The following is a 27240-nucleotide window of genomic DNA, read 5'->3' as shown; positions in this document are numbered from 1 at the left end:
TATGGCTTTATGCAAGGCTTTATAGGTGATAGAAAATAGATGTTGAAGTCAGATAGCCTGGAGTCTTGCATGATTAAAAGAAGTGAAGACAAAGGGCTTCATCTGCTCTTAACTAGGAAGAATGGTAGAGAAGGTAAATTACAGCAGTGCATCAGTCATCATTATCCAAACTAGACTTTCAGGATGTTTACAAGATGTTATTTTGAAGTCACTGTCTAAAATTAATTAATTAAGTAATTGATTTCAACAGAATTATTGTGGTCAAGTCCCAGAGCCAAAGTCAATCCACACAAAACCGAAGGTGGAGTTGAACTTAGTTAATTTTTTGAGTTAATGTCTCGACAGTTGCATTTAAATTAAAATCAGATAGTCTACGTTCCCAGAGGATGAATTGAAACTTTTCAACTAGCGTCATCAACAGGCTGACATCTGTGGTTCAGAGTGAAGCTACTGATTGGACTGCCATGACGCTTGGTTCTTGGTTCACTAGGTTCCCCTCAGTAATCACTTCACGATCCTCAGACATTTCATCTTACACCATCATCGTGCCAATGTTTTCATTTTTCCAGTTATATACAATGCATATGTTGCATATACCTGTATTTTTAGATTTTTAGATTTATACTTATCTTGCTTTTTTTTATCCTATTTTTATATCTTTCACTTTTCTTTCTTGGTCGGGAAAACCGCAAGTGCAATGTCTGTACAAAAAAGAATTTCCCTTAGGGGATAAATAAAGGAATTCTGATTCTGTTACATGGAAACATCTCCAAGCCCCACTGTGTTTGTGATAAGCAATAATTGCTAAATTTAATCTGCTAACATGATAAAGATGATGACCACAGTAGAAATACGTCCTAAAGGTCACCATGGCAGAAGAGCATGTTTGCATTCCAATGTAAAATATTATCTCAAAGAACTGCCCTCCAAAGCACAACCTCACAGAGCAACTGGCAATTGGCATGGCTGGACTGTCTTTTAGCTTTCCGTGGCTTCAATAACTGAAAAGCAGTGCTGACCACCATTTTCCAAGTCATGCTTTTAAATCAGAATCAGAATCAGAAAAGACTTTATTGCCATGTAAGTGAAGAGGTTTCACATTACTAGGAATTTGTCTTGGTGATTGGTGCATACATAGAACATAACAGTAACATATAATTGAAGAATAAAATAAAATAAAAAAATAAAGATAAAAATAAAATAGAGTAAGGCAACACAAAATAAAATAAGTGAAATAAATATTATTCTGGAGGTAGTTCAAAAGTAAGGTGCAGGGTGGAGTATAGTGCAAGTGGGTGAGGTAGACAGTGCAAATGAACAGCAGGTGAACAGTGAAAGAGCAAAATCAATTGCTAAGGTGCAGGGCAGCATGTTAGTCAGTTGTGTTCAACAGTCTAACAGCACAGGGGAAGAAACTGTTCTTGTGGCGTGAGGTTTTGGTCCGAATGGACCGTAACCTCCTGCCTGAAGGGAGTTTTACAAAGAGTCCATGTCCAGGGTGAGAAGGGTCAGCTGTGATCCGACCTGCACGCCTCAGAGTCCTGGAGGTGTACAGGTCTCGGAGAGATGGAAGGCTGCAGCCGATCACCTTTTCAGCAGAGCGCACAGCACGCTGCAGTCTGTGCTTGTCCCTGGCAGTGGCCCCAGCATACCACACGGTGATGGAGGAGGTGAGGATGGACTCGATGATGGCCGTGTAGAACTGAACCATCATCTTGGCAGGCACCTTGAGTTTCCTCAGTTGCCGCAGGAAGAACATCCTCTGCTGGGCCCTTTTGATGAGGGAGCTGATGGTCAGCTCCCACTTGAGGTCCCGGGTGATGGTGGTACCCAGGAAGCGGAAGGAGTCCACCGTGGAGATGGGGGTGTCTGTCAGGGTGAGGGGGAGCGATGGAGCTGGCACTTTCCGAAAGTCGATGATCATCTCCACCGTCTTCTGGGCGTTCAACTCCAGGTGGTTGTTACCGCACCAGGACACCAAACGGTCCACCTCCCTCCTGTAGGCGGACTCATCCCCGTCCGAGATGAGACCGATGAGGGTGGTGTCGTCTGCAAACTTAATCAGCTTGACAGACTGGTGGCCGGAGGTGCAGCAGTTGGTGTAGATGGAGAAGAGCAAAGGGGAAAGTACACAGCCCTGGGGGGTACCGGTGCTGACGGTCCGGGTGTCCGAGACATTCTTCCCCAGCCTCACATGCTGTTTCCTGTCTGTCAGGAAGTCAGTGATCCACCGGCAGATGGGATCAGGCACGTTCAGCAGGGACAGCTTGCCTTGGAGGAGAGCTGGGCGGATCGTGTTGAAGGCAGAGCTGAAGTCCACAAACAAGATCCTAACGTAGGTTCCCGGGGAGTCCAGATGCCGCAGGATGAAGTGTAGTGTCAGGTTGACTGCATCGTCTACAGACCTGTTGGCTCTGTAGGCAAACTGCAGGGGGTCCAGGAGGGGGGTTGTGATGTTCTTGAGGTGGGACAGAACCAGGCGCTCAAATGACTTCATGACTACAGATGTCAGTGCCACAGGTCTGTAGTCATTAAGTCCAGTGATCCTTGACTTCTTGGGGACTGGGACTATGGTGGAGGCTTTGAAGCAGTCTGGCACATGGCATGACTCCAGAGAGGTGTTGAAAATATCTGTGAAAACTGGAGTCAGCTCATCTGCACAGTGTCTCAGGGTGGAGGGGGACACACCGTCTGGTCCAGGAGCCTTGTGAGGGTTCAGTTTCCTGAACAGCTTGTTAACGTCCTCTTCCTGGATAAAGAGGGCTGTGGTGGAGGAGGGGGGGTCCGAGGTGGATACTGGTGGAATGACTTCAGGGGTGTGGGGGGTGTGAATGGCCGTGTTGATGGGGTGAGTGGGGGTGTCAGGGCCGGCAGATAGTCCATCAAAGCGACAGTAGAACTCATTCAGACTGTTGGCTAGTCGCAGGTCGTCAGTAGAGTGGGGGGCTTTGGGCTTGTAGTTGGTAATTTGCCGAAGCCCTTTCCACACAGAGGCCGAGTCGTTAGCTGAGAATTGCTGTTGAATTTTCTCAGAGTACAGTGATTTAGCGCTTCTCACCTCCTTGCTAAACCTGTACTTGGCCTCTTTGTAGCTGTCTCTATCCCCACTCCTGAAAGCAGACTCTTTCACAAGCCTCAGCTGTCTGAGTTTAGCTGTGAACCAGGGTTTGTCATTGTTATAACTCACCCTGGTTCGTGTTGGCACAATACTGTCCTCACAATACTGGATATATGAGGTTACAGTATCAGTATACTCGTCAAGACTATCTGTAGCAGCCCTAAACACGTCCCAGTCCGTTGAATCCAAACAGAAACGAAGCTCCTCCACAGCCTGGGTGGTCCACCTTTTAGATGTGCTCACCACAGGTTTGGCGAGCTTCAGCCTCTGTCTGTATGTGGGGATCAGGTGGATCATGACGTGGTCAGATAGACCAAGAGCGGCGCGGGGCACTGCGCGATATGCTCCGCTTATTGTGGTGTAACAGTGATCCAGTGTGTTCTCCTCTCTGGTCGGGCATTTGATCAGCTGGTTGTATTTGGGTAACTCTTGGCTCAGATTTCCTTTATTAAAGTCACCAAGGACAATAATTAAGGAGTCTGGGTATGTTTGCTCCACACACAGCACCTGATCCGCGAGTACGCACTGAGCTTCGTGCACGTCCGCACTCGGCGGGATGTAAACAGCGGCCAGAATGAATGAAGCAAACTCACGCGGAGAGTAAAACGGCTTACAGTGTATGAACAAGTATTCCAGAGCAGGAGAACAGTGCTGGGAGATCACAGTCACATCGGTACACCAGCCGCTGTTGATGTAAAAACAGACACCTCCACCTTTAGTTTTGCCGGAAAGTTCCTTGTGACGATCCGCTCGGAGAAGTTGGAATCCCTCCAGCTGCAGCGCGCAGTCCGGTATCTGTTCACAAAGCCACGTCTCCGTGAAGCACAAAACACAAGATGAAGAAAAGTCCCTGTTATTTCTCATCAGCAGTGCCAGCTCATCCATTTTGTTGCAGAGTGAGCGTGCGTTAGAGAGAAAGATCCCAGGTAACGGTGTGCGCGTTCCGCGTCTGCGGAGGCGCACGAGTGCACCCGATCGCTTTCCTCTGCGTCGGCGCCTCACTTTTTTGACTAAAATGCGGATTAAATCCGCAGCAGATGCTAAAAAAACCGGAGATAAGTCAACGGGTGTGGAGTATCTGATGTTCATGAGCTCTTCTCTGGTGTAAGAGCATGCGGACACACAATAATTACACAAAAACAGACAAGACAGAGCGCACCAAAACACCAGGGCGTCCGTCCTTGGCGCCATCTTGGAATAAGGCTATATAACCTTTTACCCCTTTAATGACTCTCAGACATGAATTCAACAACTAATCTAACGTTCCCTGCTTAGTGCTTATACTAAACTACATGAGCTAATTGTCCCAACGGTATAAATTGACTTGTAGGGGTTGTGCTCAGTTGCAGGAACTCAGAGGTTTTCATGTACTGTTGGAAATGACTGTTCCTCTAGAGAAGTGACCATCTGCCCCAAACAAGCTCAGTAGTGTTATCAGGCCCAAATTAAAGCTAACAAACAGGGCAGTCCAAAGTATCCCTTTCCCCTCTCTGCCCCCATTATCCCTGCTCCTTACACCTCTTCTCAGCTTTCCACAATTCCAAGGTGAAGGCCAGAGCTGCATTCTACAGCTCTGCCATAATCCATACTTAGTGTAATTGTCTTGGCCCTCTCTAGTGCTGCCGCTGCTGCTGCATGTGTGTGTCTGCGTAATAATTCCTTTTTGTGCTGGTTTTTTGTCAAGCAGCATTCGTAGGACTGAACGGAACTCCGTCTTCAACTGTGTATCCACTTTTAATTATACAGCCACAATTTATGTACACAGCGGTGTTTTCTGATGTTATGAGTTTGATTCTTTATTTCCCTTTGTTCCACGTACTAGCCATCGTTGTCTTTTGTTTCATTGAATATCAGGTGGCAACCTCAAATCTTTAAATAACACTTCAGACAAGCCGTGCTGATGAATGAAAGCATCCTGCTGCCTTTCCTGGCACTAACTGAATGTGTGGATTGAATATATGAACAGAAATCAAATAAATATACAGTGTGGCAGTGTCTTTTATCTCAATAAAGCATTTGATTCTAACAATAGCCCACTACTCAAGAACTGAAAAAGGTATGGCAATGCATGGTTGTCAGAAATGCAGATTTTAAGGGAGTAGTTTTTGCCATGATAGCTGAATTATCAGCTGTTTAGAGTTGGGTGTCATCTGCATAATGAACATAGAGACCAGGCTTATGGATCATGAATCCTAGTGGTAACAAACACAGTCCAACAACATTTGCGGCACTTTGCAACACTTGCAAATTCAATTCAAGACCACTTATGCCAGATAATTGATTGAATTGAATTTGCAACATTCTAACAACATCCTACTAATGAATAAAAACAGATCTAAAAATGCCTCTGTAGACCATCTTGGAAGACAATGACAAGCAACATATTTTGTTTTGAAGTTTAGGGGACCTATTGCAAAGGTGACGGACACTCAGTGCTGGATTTCGCTGTCATCTGCACAGCATGACCTAATTTATCACTGCTGACTGTTTGTCATTGTTTGCTATGCTAAACATGACCGCTAACTGATTTTCTTTCTGTGTTTTCTTTCCATGTCCCTACCGTATAACTCCGTCACACCTCCTCTGCTTCCTCACCAGGTAAGAAATTTGGTTTTAATGCATCTGCTCATTTCTGTTTTGTTTTCTTGCAGAAGCTGATTGTCTTAACTTAAGCACCCAGGTGCTCAGACCTGATGCATGCTGAGAAAGAAATTGTGGCTTTGTTTGCTGGAGCGTGGCTGTTATTATTTTGATATTTTAAGTCAAGTCACATTTTTGTAAGAGTGTGCAGCAGTGCGCTGGGGCTTCTCTAGGTGTGTGTGTGTGTTTGAAGCTTGTGGCCTTGGTTTTGTAAGTGAAGGATACTGACAAAATCTCTTTTCACGGTTCAGTCGTAGGTGTTCTAAAGCAATTATATTGCATGTTCTTCATCAGTAGATAGAGTTTGCTTAAATGAATCCTTACCAAAGAGTTCCAAAGCCATCTCACCTTGTTTCTCCTTTGTTAGCTGTTGTTGCTTGCTAATTGTTAAGACATGTTTACGTTTTTATTTTTTTTTGCATACTTGTAAAATGTTAAAATTAGGGAGCTGAGTATTTGCCGGACAAGTACAAGCTGGTCCAAACTGGGCTTACTTTTAATAGATCGTTTTTGGTTAAAATAAAGCTGATCAAAATCCAGTCCTTTCATCACTGTTCTGTGTTTTGTCCATCTCAGCCTCTTAGTGTGTTAACTTAAATTATTTGGTCGCACCAATGACTGACTCATTCTGTTTCTGATGAATACGCAGATGAATTGAGCTCCAGCGTTGGTGATGTCGCTCTCTCTCTAACTAGCGAAGAGCAACATACGAAACATCCATCTCTCAGCTCTCTCTCAGCTTTTAACCAACACTGACTGTCTCTTTCACTGGACTAACTAGATGTTATGTCAAAATTAAATTTTATTGTCTTGTTAAAGCCTGTGCAGCCAGTGCCTGCACTGTTTATGAAGTAAAAGGACCTCCACTCTGTAACACCACTGAACAACAAGTATTTCAGTTCCCACATGTCCAACAAGGTGAAAGGTCTTCTCTTTAGCTTGTCCTGTTGTGTCCGCGTCAAGAGTTATTTTGAGTCTTTCATTCTCATCATATGAATAATATAAGCTTCTGAAATGTATTGTTTGAAACCAGGGCCTTCAGTGTTTGGATCAAGTAGCTCATGCAGTCAAATTTGATAAATATTTAGTCAGCGTATACATAAATTTAATTATGGGCTCTGGTTTGATTTTGGCAGTTAACTAATTATAAGTACTCATTCTTGGGACGGTGAGAAAGAGCAGTTTGAAAGTAAGTATTTTAATATAAATACTTATCCCAGTGACACAACACAACAGCAGTTATGATCTCAGACATATCGAAGTGAGAAGAGAGAAAGATTGTTAGAGAAAAAGAGGAGCCTACTCAAGGCAAGCTGCAGGGAGCCCCCATGGATTTGCATTAGGGTGCTGTGTGTGAGTGTGTGTGTGTGTGTGTGTGTGTGTGTGTGTTTGTCAGGTGACTCTAGCCGAGCTAAGCTTGCGTGACATTTGTGTATGTTTTTATGTTGAAGCTGAAAGGCTGGTTTCATCCCCCTACGCAGCACAGTGTGAGAGGTGACGGTGAAGTGTTTAGAGTTGAAGGGATAAACCCATAAAAAAAAAGTGGATGAATTCTTGTGTGTTTTCTCAGTTGTTTAGCCTTTTTCCCCAGTGCGGAGAGAGTTTAGCTGTAAGATTTTATTCTGTCTGTGATGGAGAGCAGCAGAAAGAGTGAGCGTCACATGCCCTCCTTCTGTCTTTCTAATAATAACTTTGAATTATATCCTCTTTTTATGATACAGGTCCCCTAAGTATTGTGTTGAATCTTTTGGTGGGGTGAAATATAGCAGCACACGCAAGTACAGGAACACAAACAAAGCCTCCTTGGACAGGAAGGTTGTATCAGCGTTTTGTTTGCCGTGTGTCTGAGGCCAGTTCTCCTTTAGAGGACAGACACAGGAAGGAAACAGAATAGCTTAATTATCTCTGACCACATGCCCTTGCTACATGCTAGCCTACACAAAGTCATGGCAGAGAAAAATGCATTGCTTGTTTGTTTTTTCAGGTCTAGTATTGTTGCGGTCTGCATTTAAGGTTAGTGTTGCAACTTGAATCGAATGCATTGCACTTAAGTGTTTTTGGATGGACATGGACAAGGTTAGCTTGGAGTGAATATTGTTTGTTGTTCTTTAAAACAAATGGCTTCATTTGAAAATCACTGAGCACATTCATGCTGCTGGGTGAGGAACATGGACATCTGGGCTTTGATTAGATCCTCCCAGAGGCCTCTCTTTGTTCCCTCTTTGTTTATTCTGTGTACAATTGGGGTAAGACCCCCAGGTAGACCGAGAGCACCCTGGAAGGATTAAATATCCCATCTGGCTTGAGACAGCCCAGGGAGAGCGATGTTTAGGCTACCTTGTTTAGCCTGCTGCCACTGCAACCTGGGAAAAACATTCCAGATTGTTTTTTCTGGTTATAAAAATGAATGTGGAAAGCCATTCAAAGAGATTTCAGAAAAATCATAATACATATTTCTTCTCTTGAATTTTGAGATCATATTGTCATATCCTGTATATCATCGAACTGAACAGGTTTTGCGCTGCGTGGTTATCCACAACATTAAACGCCTACTTGAATCATAAGAAGCATGTGGTTTCAGTTGCCCAAACTCATTTTAACATCAAATTCCAGGACTTAAAAATATTTTTTGATGTCATTCAGTGACTCAGTTAACAGGCCTGTCCTGTGTTGGACAAGTTTAGATATCATAGAGGTCTCATTTTGTCTGCATCACCTCGTCATGTCAACAAATCCATCCACAAATCCATGATTGTGTCTGAAGTTGGCTTTTAAGTAGACGCTGATGCTCGAATACCAGACGAGCTGTGAAAAACTAAATAGTGGCTACTGCTAAGGTGCACTCAAGCAAAGCATTTTCACCTGGCCACCTATAGAAGAATGTAGCAGGCCTGTAGTCATGAGACTGTTGGAAACGCTGTTGGAAACAGTCTGGTTATCTTTCAGTTTAAGAGAGTTCCTTATTCTGTATACACAGATTAACAGCCAACACCACAGCCTCCACTGGAACACCCATGGGTGGGTCCCAGGACAAGTCACCCACTGTCTAAGGAACTGACCCACGGATTACAATTTTCATATCCTGGTTCGGGATTAAGCTGCAGAGATTCCTTTATCACAGATCTGTTTTCTGTTCCCACACCCTGTCATTAACTAGCTCTCTAATATTTACTTGCAGTATAATATAAGTCCCACACTTGGACGCCTGTCAGTTGAAACCATTTTTGAATTTGAGTTTATGTTCGCTAAATGTTCCTCTCAAAATGTGCCCATGCCACCATGTCGGTATCTGTTTTACTGACCAAAGACATAGACTTGCTTCGTTTCCAGGTGAAGAAGTTAGCTGAAACTGGCCGGAGCTGCACTCCACATGCATGTTGCAACTTTGCTTATCGGTGAGATAAAGCGTCAGAGAAGGAGTACGGTATGTTTAGGTTGTGAATTAAAGGAGCAAAGACAGCCTGATTGTGATATTTGTCTCTGCTGCTGTGTGCTTGTCAGCCTACAACCCTACATATCATCTGTAAACAGTTCCCTCGAGAACAAAGCAGAATTTAGATCTTAGCTAAAGGCCGAGTGCTGTGTATCTTCTCACCAGACTGTGCCAGAATTTTGGCGCCTAATTTCAGAGATAATGATGGAAACGGCAGAACAAGAGGGACAAACACCAAGCATCAGCTGGCCTCTTGGTAACATATCAGAGTTTAAGAAGAAACTCTTCTCCTGTGTTGCTTAAAGAGGACTGAGTCCATCCATCAGTTTGTGTCTGTTTTTCCCTTATTTAGCATAGATAGCCTTACCATTGGAGACCTCACGGATATTATTTTGTCAGAAGAGAAAATAAACACTTGAAACATCATTATTGACTTTTCCATCTGCGGCCAGTTGGGTTGGTATCATTGCTGGGGGAATGGCTCGTCTTCCATTCCAAAACATGTCTGGAAACTTCCAGATAATCTCCTCCAAACACACAGTGCTCCATATGACCCTGAATTGGAGTAGGGAGTGTGTTTGTCATCTGGGAGTGTCCTCGCTTTAACTCAGTGATGTCACTCTCACATAGAATGTCTTTTTGTCTGTTATAATTCGTGTATTTATCTTCTCCATCTGAGCTGCTTCAGGTCAAGGGTGGACTATTTTCTGTTTGACTTGTGGTTCCCAGCCTCAAGAGGAGCCACGCAGAGATGGGATTATAATAGAGAGAGATAGAAAATGATTAGGGCAGGAGGAAGAGTGTGATCACGAGAGTAAGATGGAGGAAAAAGTATAAAAATAAAACTACAGAACGATTTATTTTGCTAAAATATTACAGATTGGAACCTGTTGCTTTTAAAAAAATGAGATTTTTCTCATGCGCTTTAACTCATCAAGAGGCAATAGCGTGGAGCACTCAGAACTGGCAGCTCTGTGCTTGTTTCTGAAATACTGAGGAGCTCAAAGCTTCAGCTTTCCCCTCTACTAACGAAATAGCTATGCATGCGCACACACACACACACACACTTCCAAAACGGGATGGACTGGAACCTCTCTCAGACAGTCAAAGGATTCTCAAACTAATGAAACATGACATGACTTAAACAGCTCCGGTCCAGCAGTGACATTATGTCTCTCCACTCGTGGCAGTGACCTATGGTGACCTTCTGTATGTCTTTGCCTGCCAGTATTCTTTTCTGTCTCTTTTCATTTTTGTCCAATGTTGGGCTGTTTATTGATAGGTTTGCAGCTGTGTGAACTGGCAGCTGTCAGTGCAATACTTCGTTCACTCTCTGACTGTTTGACGTCAGCAGTAGTTCAGCAGCAGGACGCTGTTTGTTATTCCACAGCGGCTCAAAAGGTGGAGAATGTGGCAGAATGAGCCGAGGAGCTGCTGTGGAAATGACTGGTCTGGTGCTAAAATTTTGTTGTTGAGCAAGCACGACTGCTCTGTTTGTGATGTGTGTGTGTCTGTGTGTGTGAGAGAGAGACAGAGATAGAGAGAGACAGACAGACAGAGAGAGAGAGAGAGAGAGAGACAAGTGCAGTGTTGGCAAACAATCTGTTTCCAAATTGAAATCTCTGAAAGGTGCTCAGCTAGACCAGTCATTTCTCATGCTCACAACTCTCTCTCTCTCTCTCACACACACACACACACACACACACACACACACACACACACACAGAGAGAGAGAGATGGTTGCAGGCCAGCAAGTCATGCCAATTCCCCACCAGCACAATACACACACACAGATGTCAGTGCCAGGCCAATAGAGACAGTATAAAGTGCTGTGTCATGTTATCTAGCTGAAAGAATCAGAGGGAGAGAACTGGCTGTCTGTGATCTTTGACCAGTGGTCTGCAGGAGTGTTTGGGTGACATGTGTTACAGGTGCCATGCTGCATTTACACTGTGTGTCTGAGCAGTATTAGGAAGGAAAGTGCTGGAATTTGGTTCCACTAGTGCTAACATGGTAACGGGGGCAAATGGAAATTATGGACATCATTTGTAAACAATTTTTTTTTCTTGCGATGACTTGAGATGAAGTTCAACCATTGCTTAGGATTTGATAATGTGTCCACATGTGTTGTGAGACAATAGTAATATGTTAACATTTTCTACATCACTCTAGGTATATGAGCCAAGTGTGGTCCTAGCTGCAAAGCAATGACAGACGTGACTGTACTTGTTTTACAGATTGTGCATGAATGTAAAAACACCTTCATTTTTAAGTTATTTACTTCACTGGATTAACCAAAAGTAGACATTCCTATATGGTCATTCTATCACAATGGCTTCATGTGTTTTTTTTTCGTAATATATATGGGGAATACCATCATGAAAAAGATGGTATTAGGTACTTCTGTTCAACCACAGGAAAGATAGAGCAGACAAAGCAAAGTCAATGGGCACCAGGAAGCGTGGTGCAAAAACAACAGCTTGGATGCAGAGAAACTGAAGGCTGTGTCAGTGACTGCAGAAACGTCTTCGAGCCTGGTGAGCCGATCTGCCACAGATGCTCTTTGTATCTTTAATAGATCAGATTGACTGCAGGAGCCTGTGGAGTGGGAGCAGAGCTCTGTGAGGAGCTCTTATCATGGGAAAGCTAAATCTGGTCAAACTGTTCCATCTTTGGAGGCCGACTGATCAGAGAACGGTTTGATGATGTTGGTGGTCGTCAACAGATGCAACTTGACAGGGCTGAATATTTTAACTCAGCAACACATCCAAAAAAAAAATCAGGCGTAGAACATAAAAGAAAGCCAATTGCTAGCATGTTGTCGTGGTACTTAAAATCTGTATGTTTACTGTACGTGTATATGTGTGTGTGTGTGTGTGTGTGTTCTCTCAGCACTATAGCAGCACAGGTTCTTGGTCCATCATCAGCAGGACTGCCAACCAAATCACGCACACATTCATTTAAGCCCAGAAAATTTCAATTAGCTGTGGAGAGACTGCATGAATCCCTTTAGTGGTTGATGAGGTATGCCAGTATTTTGTGTGTGTGTGTGTGTGTGTGTGTGCACTTTTCTCTTTTATTTACTTGCTGAGGAAGGATAAACCATGCAGTGAAGAGGGTAATGTGCTTATATGCAGGGAACAACATGCTCAGCCTCTCATGCACTCTGCCTTTCTATTTTTCCATTTAGCTAGGGGGTGGCCAGATGCACATTAAATAAGAAGCCCATGCATGGCTACTCTACTAGTTGGATTCTCTGATCCAAGATTATGATTTTTCATATCTTTTCAGCTCAGGTCGTGTGTTATTGGCTTTCTAATAACCTTCAGTACCTCAGTGGAGATACTGCCAGTTGTCTGTCATACTGTATCTTAAAGATGATGCGTCTCTTAGTATTACATGTGCCCCAGCCACACATGTTTTCTCACGACCAGCTCAAAATTGACGAAAGCCTGAAAATGGAGAAAATTAATTAAAATAACTGCGCGAGAGTCTAAGGGTCGCAGCCATGTAATTTTTGGGACCCTGCTCGGAAAATGTTATTGGTCAACAGTTGTTTTTCCCTTATAAGCGTTGTTAATTAGCTGCTTAGCCGTACATTACTGATACCATTTTCTTTTTTATTTTTTACAAATTAAGTGCTGCAGAAAAGAATGTCTGTTCAATCATCACTTTAGCTTCCATCATACACCCTCTCCTCCTCCTCCTCCTCCTCCTTTCTGTCCTTTTACCTCACTTTTCTGTAACGCTTAGCAGGCAAGAGCATGTTGCCTGTTCATTTCAGAAATATTCGGCGCTGCCCTCCAAATGGGACTCGTCTTTTCTGTATTTCTTTGTAAATGCAGAACTCTCTGTCTAGTTGCCTCTCTAAACTCATGTAGAGAAGTTAAGCTGCAAACCAAATCTCATTTAAACCAGCAACAGGTTCCGACCTTTTCTTAGGTCTGTCTTGTCAGGCTAATATCGGTCATAAAGTTTCAAGACTACCATAAATTGTTAAGCCATTTATTCCAGACAGGTAATCGTGTTCTGCCCTTAACTGCAGTTATCAGGACTTGGCTGATGGATTCTTGCTGAGAGGTGAAAAGAAGCAAATGTTGACTCCATTGTATTCTTAAATGAGCAATAATAAAATTACTTAAGCCTGATTGATTTTTTTCCCCAGAAGGGAACTGACAAGTTCATTAATCAGCTGTCATTGTCATTATCAACAGACATTATACCAGCTAAACAGCACATTAGCATTGACACTGTAAGGACGTATGCAGATACGTGTTTATACAGTATTACATTAACATTTAGACCTAAGTTTTGAGTGTCGGCACAATTAAGGCTTGATTCTCTTCTGTCGAGAGTAAATGGACAGCAGTGGCTCAAGCGGGAGAGTGGATTGTCCATTAGTTGTAGGGTTGGTGTTTTGAGTCCCCAGCTCATTCTGTCCACATTTCAAAGTGTCCCTCAGCAAGATGCTGGACTCCAAATTGTTCCTGATGGCCGTTTTTCATTTCACCATTTGTTGCCCTAAACGAGGTATCAAAATGTTTGATTTGGTACCTGTAGGAACATTCAGGTATTATATTGGAACCAATATCGACATGTTTTCATACAACGCTTGTCATTTTTAAAGGTGTTTCAGGTTGAAGCGACATTCTGGTTAACATTATTATTATTATTTCTGTACCTGCTCAGTCTGTGCTGAGTTGTTGGAAGCTTGACTCTTATCAAAAGGAAAATTCTGAAAACTCACAGCCATTTCTAATGTGTTCATGCTTTAAGTGTGTCTTGTGAGATATGTCGATGACTGTTGAGGAAGTCAGCCTGGATGCCATTTGCACTGACAGGAGGTCTGACTGCTCCATCCCAACTCTGAAACCAAGGAGTGACTTTTCACTCTGATGTGTGACAGAAAGCGTCTGCTGTGTTGCTCTCTGTCTGCGGTGGCTGTAATGAATCCGCTTGTCATCACTAACAGACCTGGCAGTGTGACATTTCACTTCACACTTTCTGTCTGTCTCTCTCCTTTCTTTTTGTCTCTGAAACTTTCTTTTTTTGCCCTCTCTTTGCTTTTTTAACTATTTAGCTTCCTTATTGGTTCAAATAAGTAATTTATGATGTTTATTGCATGTATGTTTCTCTCTCTCTCTCTCTTTCCTCCTCTCTGTCCTGTCTACCTCTTCTTCCCCCCTTCACCCAGCCGACTATCAGCAGGATAGTTCTCCCTTGTGAGCCGGGTCCTGCTCAAGGTTTCTTCCTGTTAAAAGGGAGTCTTTCCTTGCCACTGTCTGCTTGCTCGGGGGTTCAGGCTCTGGGTCTCTGTAAAGCATCTAGAGCATGGGAAATATTGTGCCTGTCCTTCAACCGTCCACTGAACATGACTATCAGACCAGTCGATTTAAAGTCTGCATCTGTAAAAATAAATAAACAAGAAAAATGTGCAAAGCTTTAGGCTGACAGTGATGTGTGAAGAACATTCGGGCAGATTTCTTTTCAGTCAATAGATTTAGAACAAAATTACTAATATACAGACTAATGCTGTTTGCCAGTTCTGTACTACACATTAACTGTAGTAAATGTAGTTTTTCCTGATGACTTGTTTATTAATTTGTTTTCTGTGCTTTTTATTACAGTTTTTGTTTTCTACGCAATGTCACAGACAACTGCTTTTTAATTATTTATTTTTTCAAAATCAGTATGTATGTTTTTCTAGGCTATACTTACTTTATTTTAGTTCTGGGCTCCCTTGCTTCATGCTTGCTGTAAACCCGTATTATATTAAACATTGTTCTATATAGAGCATCATTTTAAGCTAATAACATGCAGTTGAAAAGCTATTTAAATGTCATGGAAAAGAGTAATATCTATGCACTGACTCCAAACTACACAATTTATTTTGATTTAGAGCCAACTGGTATCTGAAGGGAAAGAAAATATTGTCTTTTCAAATATGAGTGCATTTGTGCTTTGGAGTCAGTGTGCAGGCAATGCTGTTTTCATCCAGTGCAAAGTAGATGGAGCAGCTCCAACTCAATTATTTTGTCTTTTAACTTCCTGTCTACACCAGCTTGTGATCATCTTCTGCCTGACCAGTGTTGTTATAAAATGTAAAGAACCAACAGATCTGGAATAAAATCATATTCTTTCTTCAACAGCTGCTGTTTAAGCAGCAGCACTAATTAGCTCAGTTCTCTGCACAGCTCTGGGATCAGCCATCTTACTGTTATAATAATAATAATGATGATGGTGACTGATGAGATTGAATTGGTATTAGAGTTTCTAACAATATCATAACAGAAGTTATCTGGCAGTGATTCAAAACATGTGTTAATATAAATTTCCTTCATTCAAAACACAGATCCGTCTGGTTAGTTGCATCATCTGGTCTGATTTGTGAAGAATACAAACATTAATGAGTTAATCATAAAAATAATAATATAGAAAATTGGATGCACCCACAGTGCAAAATGGAAGCCAAAATATCCCAGTTACAATCACTGCCATCTTGCACTGGTGATGTAATTTGGAGTCTGTGCTCCAGACTGCAGTTAGCGCTCAGCCGTCGGTCATAACATTTTGCCCCCTGTTTTATAGCACTAAATTGCTAATTAAAACCAAACTTATCACAAAACTGAACACTTGAACACGCTGTATATCTGCATGGTATACCTGCATAGCAGAGCCTAAGAGACCTAGAGTGACAAATGACTTGAAGTCTTGAGTGAGTTTTTAGTTTGTTCTCCTGATCCATCTGCTTTCATGGACAGGCAGGGTTTTATAACCTGTGCTGCAGCCATCTGCCAGGGGTGATCCAGATGTTTTGGCTTCTGTTTCGGGGAGCTCTCATGACATTCATCTATATACACAGTGCCACAGTACTGATAGGTTAAACATCACAGATATCACACAATACCAGACCAGTCTTATCAATAATGTAGCTTCCATGTGCTGTTAGCAGCACAGAGAGCAGAGTTTTAGGATCAGTGACTCTGGGAGTTGTAGTTACCGTTTCATGTTTTTTTATGTCCACAGGCTTTTGACTTTTTCCTCAAAGAAGCAGATATTTTCCAACATAGTTGTTCTTCTTTTGAGCTGAGTACATCGAACAAGAGGGCTTCATGTCCACCAACTGAGACCCTTGTAACGGTGTCTTTGAGAAAAATTAATGGGATTTTCACTTCTGGAACAAGGGGAACCTGAAATAACACCCATTTTGAAACTCTATACCACCTGCTAATCTTAAAACTTCCCCTCAGAGACAGTGGATATTTTTTCAGGTGTCAAATGTCATTAGATCTTAATGATCTTAAAGGGAAAAAATTTGAAATGACATGACGCCTGTGACTTTCCCACCTGTGTAAATCCACTGTGGTTTTATGGATAGTTGATACTTTGGATTGCTTTTCTTTGTTTCCATGTGGATTAAAACCACATTAGCTGACGTTCATCTGAAAAGACTTTATGATTTAACTATAATCAATTGGCAAAAGAAAAAGAACTCTTTCTATTTTTATAATGAAGAAACATTCCCTGTCATTAGTAGACTAATGGACCCTCCATTAACTCACATTTTCTCTCTGCTGTGTTTCGAAAAGTTTTGATTGACAGTTGAATGAAACCATAGCTCCTGTCTCTCCCTTCACTGTCACATCCATGTTTAATTCACATCTCAATGGAAATCTCAGTCGCACTCAAATGGAGGAATGAATATTTCATCTCTGCGAGGCCTCCCAACTCCAAAGACCATCACCGCTACAAAGAGGGAAGCTCGTCTGCTTCATCCTCACTCCATCATAAATATTGAACTGCGTGTCAAAAGTGGGAACCTTTTCTTTCTTCGGGACTTCATCTTCTGTGTGATGAAGTAATCGCTATAATAAAAAAAAGAAAAAATCCCCAAACTCCACATTATGCGTAAATTGTACTTGAAACCCTCCCCTGTCCGCCTGTGTTAACACATCACACAGACTTTTCCCATTTGAAATTGTCTGTATAATATTATCTTCATATTGACTTTGTATTGAATTGAACTACTTCTAAGAATGTTTTATGTTAGTTGGAGAGGTGATGAGTCCCTTTTTTTTTCTTATGGTGATGACCTTCCAGAGTGCAGTGTTGTTGCAGGGCCGATGCGGGGTGTAAAGCCTCCGTCAGGCTGGTGAGATAGCAGCAGTGACAGATGAGATGCCTTTCCTTTCATATATCATTCACAACCTTCTCCCCTCTTGAGGAGAGGGAATCCAAAAAGGATCTGCTGCTGGCAGTGTGTGCAGAAAAGACAAAGACGGAGTAAGCAGTTTTTTGAAAAGTTTGAACAGCAGTGCAGTATACAAAACTCAAACTGTGATTTCCGGTCTAAGCAGGAATGATCACCTGACTTTACCTTATATATATATATGTTTAGTCCTGTATGGACACAAGTATTTTGTTTGCAGTATGTACTGTACATTGTACATGTAAAGTTAAAGTTATTTGGTCATAAACAACCGGTCAAGGCAGATGGCTGCCCATCTTGAGCCGGGGTCTGCTCCGAGGTTTCTGCCTTCTAAAAGGCAGTTTTTCCTCACCACTGTCACCAAGTGCTTGCTCAAGGGGGAATGTTGGGCTCTCTCTATTTACAATTTAATTAAAGAGTTTGGTCTAGACCTGCTCTAATTGGAAAGTGTCAACTTTTGTTGTGAATTGGCGCTATATAAATAAATTGAATTGAATTGAAACATTAGTTTTATTTGTTCATGAAGTATTTTCTCTTAATATTGATAGAATTTGGAACAAAAGTTTCTGTGCTTGCTTATTTTTGGTCTTTTTTGTGTCATTGCTATAATCTTAACAAAACAGAAGTCTTATGGAATTGTATTTGTGTCTCAGTCTGAGTGCACGATGCGGCATTTTCTACACACAGAAGTAACATTTTGTAAGGGTAACATCTGTTCTGTTCAATACACAATGTATTTCACATGCAGGCAAAATTATTTTACTAAATCAAAGAGATGAGAGTAGAACAACATATAATGCTGGACAGGGAGAGACAGCTCTGAAGTTTGATTTTCCTGTCTGTACCTAATGGCAGAAGTTAAATTTGTGTCATGCTGCTGTCAGAGGTGATGGCCATATGTAACAGTTACTGCCCCTTTTTGTGGTTTAGAATAGGTATATTTTTACAAGCTGTAGAACATTGGGTCATATAGATCTTAACCAAAATGCCTTATAATAGCAATGTCAATTCCCAGATGATGATTACAGGCAGGCAGTAGTGAGGGGAGGAGAGGGCAGAACCTCAGTTCTCTGACACATAAATTACACTGTGCACTGAATAATCTCTAATGGTTCGCTGTCAGACCTCACTTGAATGTGCAAAAAGTCCTCATTACAGTGAGGTCAGGGTGGAAATAATCAGGCAAACATTATCAGGACACGTTGGACCACAACATAATTCAGCAAATGGAGCCATTTTCTACAGGCAGGGACTAGAAGCAGAGTGTTAATTTTGTTGAGGACATTAATCAAAGCTCTTGCTGTCTTGTTCTTTCACTGTAGTCACATTCACATAACCAGACACTGAGAGCAACTTGAGAGCTCCAAGTCCAGGGTCTCATTCATCCTCAGTGAGCCTACTCAGTAGGATTTAAGGGTTTCTAGTGGTGTTCACAGATTGCTGCCCCTGAGCACCCCTTGCCTCACCCTCTCCTAAGGAGGTCAGTGCAGAAGGTCCTCTCTAATCCAGTGTTTGTTTTGTACATTCTGGGCTGTTGTATAAGCATGGCAGTATAACATGGCAGACCAGCTCCTTCTTTAGATATAAAAGGCTCATTCTAAGGTAATGAAAACACAAAGATTCTTAGTTTCAGGTAATAATACAGCAATGAAAACATAATTATGAAGACCTTGAGAGGTCAAGGTAACTGTACTCAGGCTTTGACAGCCACAGCTCCTGACTTGAGGCTCTGCTGCAAAGTATATGCTATTGCACTTTTCTTCCTTTTGAAGAGCTCCTTCGGTGTTATTTATGTTCCTCCAGGCACGTTTACATTTATTTTACTGTCAGTATGCAGTGAAATTCATTAACATACGTATTCCTTCATAAATCGGGTATGGTAAGCGAATCCAGCTGAAATGCATTGATTGACCTTATATCTGAGGCAGGCTGTAGTGTGGCGAGAATCTGAAGCTCCCGCAGCACCAAAGCAAAGTGCTACACTTAACTGTGACAAGCCAGAGCTTTGATGTGTAATGTCGAATTTCCATACAGTTGGACACTTAGCTGTACTGTATCCGTGACCACACATGTCAAGCCAATCACTTTACAGGGATGACATAGCTTGGTTGAGAGTGAAGACCATCACGTTTTGGTTCCGCTCCAGAGAAAGGCCACAATTTTGCAGGCCAGCACTCTTACTACCTGCTGTGAGATTCAAGTGGAAATGCATAGTATGATTATGGTGAAGCTACAACATACTGAGATAGTGGAAAAGCAGCATAAGTCTTGTGAGGCTCTAGGCTTGAGCTTTGAAGGTCCTATTAAAAAGTTCTCCTATAGTCCACAATCATTGATACTTTAAAGGATCCCTGTGGAGTTTTTTGACCTGTAGGAGTGCACTGAAGCTGTTTTTCTAGGAGTGGGCTTCTGTGTTGTTTGTCTTATGCATGCACATGCATGCATGCATTTGATGAGATGTACACCCTATGAATGCTATCTTCCTATTTCACTGATCAATCTGTAGCATCTAGCGTTGAGCGCCCAATTACAGGGTGGAAGCAGTGCACCAGCTGATTTATTTTTGTGAATCAGTTCAAACACCTGTTTCACATGAGATTTAATGGAGGTAATATAAGGAGAGTACATTTGTAGCGTCCCTCCTCAGGTGTTGATATGCCTAAAAATCATGGACTTAACCACATGAAACCTCAGCGCAGCTGTGGCAACATCTGGATTAGCATCCTGCACTACTGTCTTAAGATACATGAGGCAATGAGAAATGTAATAAACCAAGCACTTGTGAGATCTCTGTTTCTTAACTGACTAATATATAATATTTGTTACTTGGTACACACCCTGTTGTAGGCTTCATGTGAGCGTGTCATGGATTAAGAGACAGACACTGGAATACCACCACCAGCTGTATGTGCCAGCACATAGAAAATTGTATTTATGATGAAATAGTTACAATAAAATTCATTCTCTAGTGTTATAACTACTACACCTCTATAATATAAACACATAAGGATCTAGTTTTAACCATTCAGAATCACATGGAAGCCAACTAATTTTCTATCATGTAGTGCAGCCTGTATGGCACTGCATCACATTTTCTCAATAGGAAGGGCAACCTAGAGGACAGTCAATTGCGTTTTCTCCATTTTAGTTCTCAATATCACCTTTTGTCATGCTTGTAAACGCCGGCTGTGGCTCAGGAATTAGAGAAGAGTGCTGGTTCGATCGCCTCCTCCTTGCTTCCCATTGTCAGCTTCAGCGCCATGCGTCGTAGCTTGCTGTCATCGCGAATGGATGAATGAGCAACAGAAACATGTAAAGTGATTTGGATAAAAGTGCTACAGAAATATAGCCATTTGCTGTTAGGTCACAAAAAAAGCAAGTAGAAAGTGAATGTTGATGCTTTGTTTACAAAGCTTTTGCCAGCTTTGCAGAGCCCTCACACCACCGTCAAACATTTTTACACCTTTTTTACAGCCACGACAGCCTCCGTATTTGTTGCGAGTCACACTGTGGGACAATAGTTTCCATTAAAACCGCACAGAAAAATCAAGCAATTTTAGTTTGAGGTTTGGCTTTATAAATCCTTCATTTTGCAGCAGGGAAATAGTGTGTTTTTTTTTGAGTACTCACACTGGTCTACCCATGTGTCTTCCATTATGGACGTCCTTATTACTTCCAACCAAATCCACACCCACATTCCCAGTTCACATTATCGGTTCCACTTTATGTTGTTCTGTGTTGTTCTTTCCTTCTTTTATTACTTCCCCCTTTCCCCCTTTTCTCTCCCTTTTCTTCCCCTACTTTTCTCTCCACCAGTCAACTCCGCTCAAGCTTTTGCAGGCGTCAGACAGCCTCAATTTACAGCTCTGTGCTGCAACTGCATGCAAAACAGAATTTTCAGACTTCACGTGTTTGTTGTACCTTTGGCTTGCACAAACTCACACACATACACACCCACACACAATCTTTAGAGGAGGACATAGAAGGTTGTCTGATCCCATACCCTCCAGTGCCTTGAGAAAAAAAAGTTCGCCTAATGATCTGACTTTTTGCTCAGACTGCAGTTTTAGAAAATGAAAATTTATTTAAAGCTGACATCCTTTGGCTACTGCGAAAGCTCCTCTCTCCTCTCCTCTCTTTTTCTCCCTTCTTCCTTTATCCTTTCAGATTTTCTTACAGAGAAAATAAGCATTACTTAACCAACAACCCTAACATTTTTATCTTACATCTCTTTTTTTTTCCCCTCCACTTTGTTCATTTCACATAATTTTATCCCACACACACCACAGGCATACAGTATGTTAGTGTTTTTGGGCCCTGAATCTATAATTGACTGTGTAAGAGTGTAAGACCACACACTCCAGCAGACATGTTGGCTCTCCACTGGTGTTTTGGTCGTAAAGATGGGGAAGCCTAATTTATGTTGTGTTTTATCTGTTGTCTAGTAGATTTTGTTTCCTACAAAATGTTTAAGTTTGAATTCTGCGCTACTGAAAAGCCTATTTCAGTAGGCTATATTGACAAAAGAGATATTTGAAAACTTTATGGACTAGGTACGTACATCTTTAGGATCGAGGCTAGGCGGGCTGGTAAGCATCCATAGCCATTAGTCAAGAGGCAGTTACAGTCCAGGGAATCTCAAATATTATAAGTTTTAAATTTCACTGGCTGCGTTACTGAGGATCTGGACCAGAGTTCCTGCCGAGCCCAGCATTCAGCAGATGAGCTCCTCCTACTTGGAGACTTGTTTTGGGGGGAAGTAAATGACAGATTCTCTGTGCTTCTTCAGAAGCAACAGTCCAGGTTCCCTTGGGGAAAGTGTTTAAAAAGTTTCCTCATGCCGAATACACTTTTTAAGTGCCGCAGAGGTGTGTATTTGTGTTCAGGATGCTTTCTTGAATTTTTGAAACAGGAATATTCCAGCTTTTCCCAAATTTCCAAAAAGAAAAAAAAAAAGAAAAGAAAAAAAAGTTGGCATGCAATGTATAATTTAATATACGAAAACAGAATGCAGTCATGTCCAATAGAACTGTATTTACCAACAAAATGTCCATGTAGTAATGACATGTTTCAGAGTGGTGAACCTCATCCTAACCTGTCAGTGCTCCTTTCAGACCCAATCATGATACTGTTACCAGTGATCCTGTTTACCTGTGGGGTATTCCACGAGGTCCTTGAGCACATCTTTCCCAGTCTTTTGTTGCTCCTGTCACTCTTTGTTTGAAATACGTTGCTGGCATTACATTCAGAATGAGGCTGAAGGGTTGATGAGGACAAACATTAAATATATTGTGTTTGTACTCTTTTCAATTGTGCATTATGTAAAAAAAAAGGATTAGCAAATGATCACATTCTGTTTAGTCATGTTTTATACCCCCTGCCAACTGTTTTAGAATTAAATTTGTAAGCTGATGTTGTAATAAGCTGGACAGATCTGGCTGGCTGCTATCTCATTGTATTTAACAAATTTACAGCCATGTCTGGATTAAGATAAAATAAGATAAGATAAGAGAATCCATTATTAATCCCTAAAGGGGATTTTCGAGTGTTGCCACATCTCAGGATATAAGTATAGGAATAAGTGCTTAAGGCAAAATATACAGTAAAAGCACAGTATTCATGCATACATACAAGTAATCTATAATAACTAACAACAGAATATACACACACTGAATAATGTCTTCAGGTGGCTAGTGCAGTGATGCGGTATACAGTGAAAGGGGCTCCTTTTGGAGCCAGCCTCAAGTGGCCATTGGAGGAACTGCAAGTTAGTGATTGAACAGACACTTTGTTTGGACTGGCATCTTAAGGTTGGTTAAAAAATAGGGTACACATAGACTGCTCAAGGGTAGATGTCCCACAAAGCATCCATATGCCTTCAGGGAGATTTTGAAACTTATCCCATTTTTTGTGGGCATTTTAACATGAAGTTTTATGGGAATTGATTTCCTTTTGGAGCCAGCTTCAAGTGGCCATTGGAGGAACTGCAGTATTTGACACTGCTTGGTGGCTTCATTCTTCAGCACCAGGAGAAGCCACTTGGTTAATAGTTCACTTCACAGACCACATCTAAGTATGACAGTCAGTTGGCAAAAGCTACCAAATGAAACAGATTGTCTTCTTCTCACATGTTCCTGGTGTTTGACATTGTTTTGGGTTTAGATTTGTGATTCCTGTGCCAGAGTATTGCTGCTGATAAAGTTCTCACTTTTCTAAGATTAGATTCAACTGTTGGATGGCCTGAATAATTGAGTTTGGGTTGAAGAAATCTCTCTGGTGATGATAGCATGTACATGGAACTTTCTCTGGATAAATTAATGCTGGACAAAAACCTCCCTCTACTTAAGAGAAGTGGTTTGTGTGAAATATTAAGTGCTGATATGTAATGAAGTGTTTGCCATTCCTCAGCTGATGTGGCTGCTGATGGATGTCATTTTATTTGCTGCTCTTCCTCCCCTGTCTGCCCACAGGAGCTGTTCTGGGAAAAAAAAAAAAAAGCTTTACAGAACAGCATTATGGCTTTTGTCATACTGAGGGGGAATATTACCCCCCTCCACCATTTATTTTGTGTAAGTACATGTCAGAATCTGAACCACTTTATTCACTCTATGTAATGAATGTGCAGGCATTTGTCTTCATGACAGTGTTATGCTGCGCAGCCAAAGAGCAGACAAAGTAGATGCAATGACTTCAACTAAAATCGATCATGTTACAGAGGTGGATAAGCTGCGTATTGCTTAGAGTCCTTACTGTGAATGCCATTTATGTTTATCATTATCATTATCATTTGTGGTCTTTTACGACTTGGAACTTACTTGCATACATTTTAGTTGTTTCTTTCATTGTTCTCATCAAAGTAAATTCTGACATCTCAAACTCGAAAAAAAGTAGGTTGGAAACTTTGCAGCAGCCATTTAAGTTTTTTGGGTAGTTAAATCAAACATGAGTGCACCTAAAATGTTGATAGGCAAAGTGTAACCAGTGTGTGTAGGGCTGTAAACTTTGATTACTTTGTAGGCTACAACAGAGACTTTCTTTTTTCCATTAATTGAAATGGGTCTGAAATTGTTCGCCAAAGGTTCGCCACATGGTCCATGTGTCTTAAGGAACACTTTGTACAACTGTCTCTAATTTGAAAAGCAGTTAAGCTCTGTTGGCAAAAACATGGGGACTTTGTTGTATAGTGAACAGAATTGGGGAATTTAAAGCAGAAAAGGTCCCTGGCTGGAGGCAAACCAGCAAACTGCCAAGACATCATGAAATCAGTATGATACCAGTGTGAACATTGATTTGCTCACAAGAATGAAGTACATCGAAGAAAACCTTGTGCGCTGAGCTCAGTTTTGGTAAACTTGTTAAATTGTGCTGTTGCTCAACAGCAAATGGTCTTGACTGTACTGGGAGGTCTCCGGGTACTCCGGCTTCCTCCCACAATACCAAAAACATGCACATTAGGTTAATTGGCTACTCTAAATTGCCCCTAGGTGTGAGTGAGAGAGTGTGTGGTTGTTTGTCTTTGTGTGTTGGCCCTGTGATTGACTGGCGACCAGTCCAGGGTGAACCCCGCCTCTCGCCCGTAGTCAGCTGGGATAGGCTCCAGCTCCCCCGCGACCCTGACGGATAAGCGGTATAGAAAATGGATGGATGGATGGATGTACTGGGAGGGGAAAGGGTCTCTTCAATGAGACCTGTCCAGAACAACATGGTGGCGATGGCTTTGATGGCAAGGACCCTGAGAGTGACCCAAGATGACAAACTGGACAACCAGCTCCTGCTTTACTACATCAGAGGGATCCACTCCGTCCTCACTAGGGAGGTGGCCTCCCGCCACTACTTCAGTTCGCCCTTTGCTGGAGCTCCCACATCTGTTATCAGACCTCTGCAGCTAATCCAGAAAGCTGCTGCCTGCCTCGTATCCAACCTTTCCACTTTCCCTCACCACTCTGTGGTGATAAAACTACTTTTAGGATTAAGCTTTTGCATTTGTTAGTTTGGGTACCATCCTTTGCATCTCCATTACAGCAGGGCCACCTGTTTGAAGGAGTGTGTTTAACTGATGACATTTACAGCTCTTCATCCTCTGCTTGTACTCTTTCCTCCCTGTAGTATTAGTGAAGAAGCCACTAACAAAGCCTCATTAATTTGGTGTTAGAGACCTTTTAATTTCTGATAAATTCATCAGATAGTCTCCTGTCCAGAACTTTTATTATAAAGCAGCAAATTCTTCAGATATTAGGTTTTCACCACCAGTAATGTAACACTCCTATAGCTGAAAGCAAACATGAATGAAGCAATAACATAAAGCGAATTTCAGAAACCACTCAGCAGTTCTCCACAGCTCTGCAGAACACTTCAGCATCTTTCAACTCATTGTCTTGTTTTTACACAGCATTGCTGATTCGGTTCAGTCTTGCTTCACTGAAATTCTAAACAATACCTATGTATTTTATTGCATCTTATATTATCTTTGAAATATGCAATAAAAGTGTCAAGCATCACATATTCGTGTCCTATGCTACAGTCATAATCAAGGAACAATTTAAACCCTTCAGTGAAAGCCAAAATAAGCTGAATTATATTTTTTGCAGAGCTGGTTTAAAAAACACTGAACAAAAATCTGCAATAGCTGCTCTTCTTTCATTAGATCTTTGACATTCACACGACACTAGCTACTGCAATCCATACCACCCTATTAAAAACAAATGTTTTTGCTCATCAAATAAAAAATATAGATATATATTAATGGTATTTTTAGTGACTGTATACATATATGTGATTGGCAGTGTAAACATAAGACTTGAATTTGAAAATGAAAATGAAATTGTTTGTACTGACTTTTACTCAGTATTTTAAAAGAATTGAAAGCAGATATATAGTTCATGGTGGATATGCCCATAAATTTTAACAGGCAAATAAATATATCACGCAGAATCTGGGAAGAAACTACTACAAGCAGCCCTTCAGACCAAGAAAAGACAAACCTGAAGATGTAAGACATTTAACTAAAAACTAAATGGTATTTACACCTATTGCAATATAAATATGAATATACACCTGCAGGTTTTACAGGCAGATTTCCTAAAATAACTTTTTAGAGTGCATGTGTTTGATTCACAATGATGCACGTCTTCTCTGTTTTACAAATTGAATAAGTGGGGGAAAGTTTTGGTGGTCTTAACTTCCACTAGAACCTAAAAATCTCTCTCTGATTCTTTGTGCTGAAGCAGTGACACATCCTCCCTCTCTCTTATCTGTCTGTGTTTCTACCTCTCTCACCCCTCACCCTCCTCTCATCTCCTCCCATCCACCCTGCAGCTTCTCCTCCTCCTCTTCCTCCTCATATTAATCGCAGCCATGGGGGCAGGCTCGGATGGAGCGGCGGGCCGCTTTGGGTGCTGCCGGCGCTGGGTGCAGGCGTGCAGAAAGTCTGGGCGGGCTTTGATCCCAGTGCTCTCCCGGGATGCAGTCAGGAGTATTAGGCACTTTTCCACTCTTGTCTTCTTTTAATTACGGGCCCATAATGAAGGCTGTACGCTTGGCTGCAACACATCACACACTCAGAAGGGGAGGAGGAAGATCCCGCCTTGCATCTCCTCCTCACATCAAATCCTTCTCCCCTCCTCAAGCCTTCTTTCTGTCTTACTGATCCCTCTCTTTGGCCTCTACACTCCCACTTATGTCTTCGCCTTACTCTGTATTTGCTTGTATTTGCCCTTTACTTCAGCTTTTGTTTCTTTTCGCTTCTTCTCTCTCTCATTTTTCTCTTTGCTTTTTCTTTAATCTTCTTCTTTGTGCTTACTTTGTTTTTGTCTCCTCTCTCTCTCTAATGTCCTGTCATTT

At 41.7% G+C, this 27240-nt stretch overlaps 1 protein-coding gene across 10 annotated transcripts in view; it reads left to right on the top strand.

Annotated features, from left to right (window-relative positions):
• LOC124053659 (pleckstrin homology domain-containing family A member 5-like) overlaps nt 1–27240 on the top strand; it is a 190260-nt gene that overhangs the window by 57042 nt on the left and 105978 nt on the right. Inside the window, exon 4 of one of the 10 annotated variants that reach the window (XM_046379033.1) lies at nt 5717–11522. The exons of the other annotated variants lie outside the window; for them this stretch is intronic. Within the exon in view, the coding sequence (XP_046234989.1) occupies nt 5717–5720 (4 nt within the window). The 3' untranslated portion in view covers nt 5721–11522. Of the gene's footprint in view, nt 1–5716; nt 11523–27240 lie in introns of those variants that run through there. 10 annotated transcript variants of the gene reach the window in all.

The sequence above is a fragment of the Scatophagus argus genome, chromosome 22 (genome assembly GCF_020382885.2).
Source record: "Scatophagus argus isolate fScaArg1 chromosome 22, fScaArg1.pri, whole genome shotgun sequence".
Lineage (NCBI taxonomy): Eukaryota > Metazoa > Chordata > Actinopteri > Scatophagidae > Scatophagus > Scatophagus argus.
Note: the sequence above shows the minus strand (reverse complement) of the source record. Positions and strands in the feature narration are given on the sequence as shown.